Source organism: Xenopus laevis, chromosome 4S, assembly GCF_017654675.1.
Source record: "Xenopus laevis strain J_2021 chromosome 4S, Xenopus_laevis_v10.1, whole genome shotgun sequence".
Taxonomy (NCBI): Eukaryota; Metazoa; Chordata; class Amphibia; order Anura; family Pipidae; genus Xenopus; species Xenopus laevis.
The window spans coordinates 122,035,966-122,044,663 of NC_054378.1; the positions used below are offsets into that span (position 1 = coordinate 122,035,966).

The 8,698-nt window shown below is 36.6% G+C and overlaps 1 protein-coding gene across 3 annotated transcripts in view; it reads right to left on the bottom strand.

Annotated features, from left to right (window-relative positions):
* Positions 1 to 5,205: 5,205 nt before the first annotated feature.
* Positions 5,206 to 8,698, bottom strand: part of LOC121393378 (chemokine-like protein TAFA-1) — a 306,137-nt gene continuing 302,644 nt past the window's right edge. The window contains exons 6-7 of one of the 3 annotated variants that reach the window (XR_005961036.1): positions 7,813 to 7,881; positions 5,206 to 6,225 (exon numbers count right to left, since the gene is read on the bottom strand). Coding sequence is in view for 2 of the 3 variants with exons in the window: in XM_041561773.1 (XP_041417707.1) it covers positions 7,864 to 7,881 (18 nt within the window). In the remaining variant the exon portion in view is untranslated. The remainder of the gene's footprint in view (positions 6,226 to 7,812; positions 7,882 to 8,698) is intronic. The other 2 variants (XM_041561773.1, XM_041561772.1) reach the window with 2 other exon arrangements.

The following is an 8,698-nucleotide window of genomic DNA, read 5'->3' on the forward strand; positions in this document are numbered from 1 at the left end:
ATTAATGGTAGTTTTAAGAGCTTGGGAGATAATTAAAGTTAAAGGGATGCTTTAAAAATTCTTCCAATTGTTTCCAAATTAAATGCTACACTGACACATCATACACTGACCTTCAACTCCTGCCATCCCAGAATTCTATATGACCTGTCAACTGCAAAAGCAACATTAAGGGGCCGATTCACTAACTTCGAGTGAAGGATTCGAAGTAAAAAAACTTCGAATTTCGAAGTTTTTTTTGGGCTACTTCGACCATCGAATGGGCTACTTCTACCTTCGACTACGACTACGACTTCAAATTGAAGGATTCAAAGTAAAAATCGTTTGACTATTCGACCATTCGATAGTCGAAGTACTGTCTCTTTAAAAAAACCACGACCCCCTAGTTCGCCATCTAAAAGCTACCGAAGACAATGTTAGCCTATGGGGAAGGTCCCCATAGGCTTGGCTAACTTTTTTTGATCGAAGGATATTCCTTTGATAGTTGGATTTTAATCCTTCGATCGTACTATCTGCGCTAAATCCTTCGACTTCGCTATTCGAAGTCGAAGGATTTTAGTTCCTAGTCGAATATCGAGGGTTAATTAACCCTCGATATTCGACCCTTAGTGAATCGGCCCCCTAAGTGGAAGTTGTTCTTTTTCTTCTTGTGTTTTAATTCACAAGTACACGCAGATCATTTAGAATGAAATAATAGAAGCAATTTAACAACAAAAAAAGTGTATTTAGGAAGAAAAGCAAGAGCGATTATCAAGTACAATGCTCATTTCATTGGAAAACAGCAAATGACCTTTGGCAGCCGTTGTATCAATTAAAATAATGGCCTTGCCCAGAACGTAGTGTGGTCTCTTTGTTTATGTTGTGTTAAGAATTAAAATGTCAGATTTTATCTGGGCATAAACCACGGTTCATCATTCTGTAATTATGAGAACAGCAAGCAATAAATTGTTCCATGTGTAGATTCATTTTGTTAATATCAATCAATATATTTGATGAAAAAGATTACCGGTCTGTGTAATTTGAATGATGATAAGCTGAATAATAGGTTAGTCGTAAAGGAAAATGATATCAAGGGAGAATTCACCCCATTTATAGACTTATAACAGCTACGTTCCATTTGTTTTATCTCAAACAGAGAGTGAAGTAGGAGGATGCAGGTTACTGTGTGCCCAGAACATTCCCAAGGTATTATTTCAAAGGGAAAACAAATGATGTAGAAATGTAGACAGACACTAGGAAAGGCTAACAGGGGACTGGACGTCATTGCATGAGGCATGCGCATAAATAAGGGCTTTGAATTACATCCTACAGCTCCCTTTCCTGAACTTGCCTAACATAAGGGGCTTATTATAAAATTTAAAATTTTTCAGATTTTTTAAATAACGCCTGAACACCATCAACAAATGGTAAAGATGACATCTACCATTAACTTTTACATGAATTCGGCAGGTTGTACCATGCAACCTTCACTCTGCTTTTGACCTTCGCCTCGCTTCTCCTCTCATCACTTCTGCCCATTCTCGTCTACAAAACTTCTCTCGGGCTTCTGCTTTTCTCTGGAACTCTCTGCCTCGAGTTGTCAGACTTTCTCCTTCTTCCCAAACTTTCAAGCGCTCCTTAAAGACCCACCTGTTTAAAGAAGCTTATTCAATGTATCTTAATTAATCAATCATTGCTGTTTCATAAATCACAAAATTGTTGCTAAAATCCTAATGTCTCAATTGTGCCCTGACCTTTAGTTTGTAAACTCTAATTTGTACGGCTCTCTAATCCTATTGTATCTGTAACCCTTGTTTGTTATCCACCATTTATTCCCTGTTTGTTATAACTAAGGTAAAGCGATGCGTATCTTGTCGCCGCTATATAAATAAATGATGATGATGATGAGGAGGTTTTAGATGAAGTATTTCGAGTTCGGACTTGGAACAGATGTGGGGCATTAGGAGGAAGCTGCACACAGATAGTTCAGTATACAGTATCCAAAGGGTTAAGGCAAGTTCATAATGTTATTCAGGCAAAGAGATCAGGGCAGGAGGCAATCAATGAGGTCAGGAGACAAAACAAGAAGGTCAGAATCCAGAAATCAGTCAGAGAATAATTATAACACACCCAGGAACACTCTAAAGTAGGACGTAAACTCGGCATTGAACCCAGGCCCTCGGCATCTATTAATTTTCACTCCAGATACAGCATGATGATGGCATGCTCCTGTGCTCTGGTTGCTTCGGCCATGGGCACCGTCATTTTTGATGTGGCGCTGGAGGGCAAAGGATCGCTGTCTGGCACTCCTGACACAAGATGATTAGTCAAATTTAGCCTATAGTGGAGATTGTTCTACATACTGAGATAAACACAAATTGAACTGTAAATCAGTGGTTGTTTTGCCTTTGACAAAAAATGAAGTCCATATTGCTTGAGACAAGACAAGAACATAAACATTTAGGGGCCTATTCAAGATTCCTTGAACCAAAAGGAACATCACATGAGTTTCCTAACTCACTCTGGATCTCGTGCCAAAAAAGTTTTTGCAATTTTTGTAATTTTACCCAACCAGTCTTTTTTAACAGAAACGTTGTTTTTAACAAACAGAAAAGTTTTTCTTTGTACAAAAAATCCCATTTTACGATTAATGTAAGATAAAGAAGATTGGAACAAGAGTTGAGTTCGGAACTGAAATAAGTCCTATAGACTTGAGCATAGTTTAAAGTGCTTTTCCACTCTTTCTCTCTCTCTCTCTCTCTCTCTCTCTCTCTCTCTCTCTCTCTCTCTCTCTCTCTCTCTCTCTCATAATAATGATATTTAACAGAAATGAATGGCCAACATACATCATGGCCGACATAACCACCATGCAGCAGTATGGGAACAGAAAGATCAACAGCACTATTAACCATGCCCTCGTGTTCTGCACCCAAATACTGCTGATTGTGCTGTCATATCCTACATTTTCCAGCTTCTATAGGTTAATTAACAAATAATCCCATAGCTGTATGATCAGCCATTTTTACAATGTTGCTATAAATATTCTTATAGGACCATATTTAGGGAATGCTGAACTGGCACACAATAGAAATCATCAAGTGGCAATTTGTCTGAATTATATTCAAATACGCATGAAAACATTCAACTTAGGAAATTCATGGTTCAAATAACAACATTATTCTCACAGAGAATTCTCATAAGGCACAATATACTATCGGACAAGACATGAGAGAATATACAGCTGTGTATAGTATGATGTTTAGTTAAAGCAAGGTGACCGTTATCTAAAACGATCAGTGTCAGCTGCAGGGCTTGATATCCTTGGGATGGCATATTTTTCAAAATGTTTAGGGGGTTATTTATCATGGTCTGAATTTATCTCAATATCAGCTGCTACAAACTCCGATCTAACCTGCTCGGGTTTTTAACGCTTATTAATATTGCATTTTCCCGAAAATTAGCTTTGCGGAAAAGCTCAGATTTTGATGATTTTTCGTGAATTTTCCCCGAAATCTCAGAATTTTTCCGGAGTTTTCACCCGGAAGCTCCAAAAACATTGTGAAATTGCACGAAACCCACGACACAACCAAAAATCAATGGGACTGTTCCCATTGACTTTTATGCAACCTCAACAGGTTTGAGATGCCGTGTTTTTATATTCGGGCTTTTTAGCCCTTGGGGTTTAATAAATTCAGAAAAATTTGTGATTTCCAAGTCCAATTTTATAAAAAAAAAATCATGAATTTTTCGGATTTCGGGGAATTTCAGGTATTCAGAGCTTAGTAAATAACCCCCTTAGTGTTAGGGCTACGTGACCCCAAACTTGTATGCCAAGCCACATGATGAACTAAAATGCTCCTTAGGCAGTTGGGCTAGTATTTTTAGTCTGCTGCAGTTAATTACAGTTAATTAATTAAGTAAATGCAAGGTTTAAAAAAGACAAAACAGGATCTGGTGCAAAGTGATATAAACTTCACTTCGGCACGAATTTCGTGAATTTCCAGCGAAATTTGTGGAAAATTTGCGAAATGCCGGTTTTGACGCCTGCGTCAATATGCCGGTGTCAAAATGGCCGCCGGCATCAAAGTTGACATCAGCGCCCATTAAAGTCAATGGGTGTCTGCTTATTGTTTTCACAGCAAATTCATGAATTTATTCGCTGGCAGCGAAATGGGCAAATTTGCAGCAAATTCGCCCATCACAGCAACAGGCCAGTGATAGGAGCAATTGGCTGGCAGAGATGGTCTCTGGTAATCAGGCCAAAAGGTCAGGCAGCAGACGACGTCTAAGAACAGGCAACGGAAATCCATTGAACTAGGAACTGGATGGAGTCTCAGAAACACGGAAAGCAGGAGCTAGATCTTCGGCTGTAAGCTTAATAACCAAGCAAGAATCAATAGTCAGGAGTCAGGGACAGGCTAATAAAGGGTCTGAATTAGATGATGATCTACGCGTGATGCTAATAAAGTGGGCGGAGAACAGATGGAAAGAATACAAGCAGTGTGTAAGGAGAATGCTGAGGTCCAGCTCCCAGTGACTCAGTGGTAGGTACATACTCCAGAAAAACAAACACCAGAGTTTGAATCCTGGCTGGTCCTGACAACATCTAAAATAAAACCCAAATTCTAAATGGTGTCTGGAATGGAGAGGAGCCTGAATATAGAAAAGAGTAATTAGTGGTGTAAGGCTAATTATCTACAGTTGCTAAGGTGCTAGCGGTGGATTTCAGGAAATTGAGAACTGGCTTACAACAAATCTATGATAGAGGAACCGAGGTGGATATAACTGAGGAATATCTGGGTGACCATATTGATAATAAGTAGGATTAGACTTACAATACCGAGGTTCTAAATAAGAAGTCTATTTATCCCGAGGAAGGTGATAAAACCACACCTGGAGCCTCTGCAATTTGCCTCAGAGGAGGAAAAAAATCCTTCTTGACTCCAAGACAGCAATCAGAGACTTTCCATACCCGTTACCCGTTTAGTTGCCCCTCTTCAATAATATCTCATTAAAAACTGGAGTGGAGACCAAAACTGCATTGTATATTTTTCTGATAAACATGGGGGAACTCATTTTCCTAAATAAAGTACAATCTATTCCCATTTTCTTCCACCTCCTGTTGTTGTTCTCTATTAAGACTTTCTTTTTTTGTTATACAGTCAATAACAATGTATAGGAGTTCCCTTAAGTATGTAGAAACCAAACATAAAACAAAGAAAAAAAGTATTATAAGAAGTTATACACGTTTAATAATATCCAGAAATATGAGAAATATTGCAGCTTAAATTAAAAACCCTTTCAAATGTAATAACGTGAATTTTCAAACTCCATAAAAGCAATTCTAGGAATTTTAAAAAAAACCGACAAACCAAATGATGTTAAGGAAGAATTTTTTTTCCTTCCGAGGGATAATCAAGTGCAAAAATTGTGGAATCAGATAAGGATTCTTCCATACAGCCCCAGATAAAAAAACCTTTAACCATTATTTCTATTTACACCTTTAATGCAAACAAACCTTTCATACTCTACTGCTGTCAATGGATTTTAGAAATGCTTATGGTTAGTCTTCCATGTTCATCTTTCTTGTGGATCTTCCTAAACATAAGTATATACTTCATTGGAAGATGGCTGAGCCATCAACATAAGGTTTGCCAGTTAATAATAAAAACATGGACATGGTTATAGTCTGCATGCTATTGTCACACATGGTTAGAAAGTCTCAGGAAAAAAATAGAAGGGAAAAATAATCAATATATTTAATCAGCATGTTGATCAAGAACAAAAGGAAGATCTTGATTCCACGTGTTTTTCAGCTCCAAGTTCTTGGGTAGTTTGAGCCTTATCTTGCTTCAGTGATACAAATATGATAAAGTTCCAAAGGGTAAAAAAAAAAACAAAGAGCCTTCCACTGATTTACGAGGCTGGGTATTGAAATATATACACGATTTTCAGAAGTTGTAGGTCTAGAAACTCAAGTTTCAAGCTCCACCATCAACATATTCCAACGTTTCTGCCATCCTTGTAAAAGTCTAAAATCATTTTTTGCTCTTGCTGTGAGTCATTTTATTTCACATTATTGAAATCCATAAATGTTTTTTTTTGTTTGAAAATTCAAAGTGCAAGTAAAATACCAATTTGGCTTGTAAATCCTTAATATAGTCTGTAAGATTTAATATGGCCTGCTGTTCTTCTTGTCAGCTGATCACTGTGTTATCTGTCAGGAGATGATCAGGATCTCGGATGAATCTGAAACACAAACACATTTTATTCTCAAGCTCTGTAGTTAAAAAGTGAACTTTTTGTTTTCCTAAAATAATTCTTACAATTAGTGGAATTTATTATTTTTAATTACCATATTTATTTAAAAAAAACTTTATTGCAACTTTGTAATTTGTGCAAATTTGACTGTTTAAAAACTTGTGAGAAATAAATAATCTTGAACGTTGAAGCTACACCACTAGTGATGGGCGAATTTCGGGCGAATTTCGGGCGTTTCACTTCGAAATTCGCGAAACTGCAAAGAATTTGCGAACGGCACTGCCATCTCGTTTTTGATGCCGGTGTTTTTTTGATGCCAATGAATTTTTGCTGGGGAATTTTTGTGGTGGTTTTGCGAATGTATTCGCCGGCGGCAAATCGCTGGAATTCGCCGCAAATTCGCTCCTGGCGAATAAATTCGCCCATCACTATACACCACCCATTGAGTTCTGTAGAAGCTTGTCAGGTTTTACTTGCCAATTTTTTAATTAAAATTCTCAATTCATAAATCTTGAAAGTTGGATTTAAATGAAAGTGGATTATTGATATACATTTAAGGCAACATTTAAGGGCAGATTTATCAAGGGTCAAATTTCGAGCATATGGGAGTCTCAAAAAACTCCCATAAAGTCCGATAAACTCGAAATTTGAAAAAAAAAAAAAGAGAAATCGAAATTAAATAAAAAACAGATTAATTTTGAATTTTTTTCTCATGACAGTATCCCTTTAAGCTCTTTCAAAGCTTTGGGTAGTTTGGTCTTCCCTACGCTTGGTGACATCAACAGGGGACATGGGGTGGGCCCAGTTCAGTACTGAGAACACCAGAAAACACAGATACACCAGACATATAAAATATCAAGCTGTATTACTGCATATCTCTTCTGAAGATTGCATGGTAGAATTTATTCAAAACTTATGTTAGATCAAACAAGGGAAATCTATTTAAATATGAAACCTATGCACAGAAAATAAAGAATACAACAATTATTTTATAGACAGTATGAAAACAGCTTCAACACTAGGGGGGGGTTATTTATCAAAATCCTGTTTTTTCAAATTTTTTCAATAAAAAAATGTCAGACCAAACTAGAATCTACAATTTGAACGTATTTATTATTAAAAAAGTTTGATTTAATCGGTTTGTGTAAAAACTCGATAAAATCTAGCGAAATCCCAAATCGCTTGAGTTTTTTCCTGAATTGGTCGAATTTTTTGGATTCTTGTTTGAAAAGGTCAGATTTTCAGGCAAATTTCAGCACAGACCACAAAAACTTCCAAACAGGATAGGGACCTCTGCCGCTGACTTATACACAACCTTGGCAGGTCTGAGATTGCAGATTTTCAGATTCAGACTTTTTGCTTAAAAAATAAAAAATTTAATTTTTAAAAAATTTAAAAAAAGGCCTAAAAAGCCGGACCGGAGTTTAGTAAATAACCCCTGTGGATATCAAAAGGAAACATTTATATCCATATTAATGGTTGCAAAACAGATTGTTTCATAAAACAAACAGCAAGCAGTTATATTTTATTTTTGTAAAAGATGTTAAATCATTACGGTGCCAAAAATCACTATACCTACAAGGTTTCAGGGCCTCTCAGATGCCATCCTGCCTTGCATCAAGTTGGTCATAAGTGACCCTGAAACTTGAAAAAAACAAAAATGTAAAACTCCCACCCCTAAAATAGTAGACATTTTGCAAGTTAATTTCCAGCTGTGGCCCCTATATGTTTAACTACAAACCTTTCCATTGAACCATGCTGGGATTTGAAGTTTAACACCTTTTGAAGGGCCATACTGTAAGTGGTATACATTCAGAAAAGCAACATTAAAGGAAAACAAAAGACAAAGTTATATTATCATCCTGTGTGAAAGAGAGTATTGCAAAATTCTTTAACATTTAGGAGGTTATTTATTAATCTATTTGAATTTTTAAAGGGGAAAATACAATTTTTTCTGAGAAAAAGAACTATATTTTTTTTTATTAAAGTCCGATTAAAAGTCCAATGAAAAAAGTACTCCAACTCAGACCTGCCGAGATCATGTAAAAGACAATGGCAGCTGTCCTGTTAACAACTGGAAGATTTTCTGAGTTGCGATGGGTTTCTGAAAAAATCGTAGCTTTCGGGCGCAAAATGAGAAAAAATAGCACGATTTGGATTATTTTATGATTATATCATGATTTTTTTCTGCACATGAAAAGTTTGTGAAAATTTACTGATAAATGGGGGGGGGGGTAAGTCTGTGCGGATTTGCTTGTAGTAGTTTTCAGAAAATAGTGAGAACTTTACGGATTTTGATAAATAACCCCCCAAATGTTAAATTTTCATTCCTCTACAGAATAAAGTGATATGCATATAATTCAAAACAACCCTAATTTTTGCAGAAAATTTCTCCCCCTGTACCAGCTCCTCTATATTTTATAGTGTTTGTCTGCAGACACCATGCTGGATTTGTGGGGGT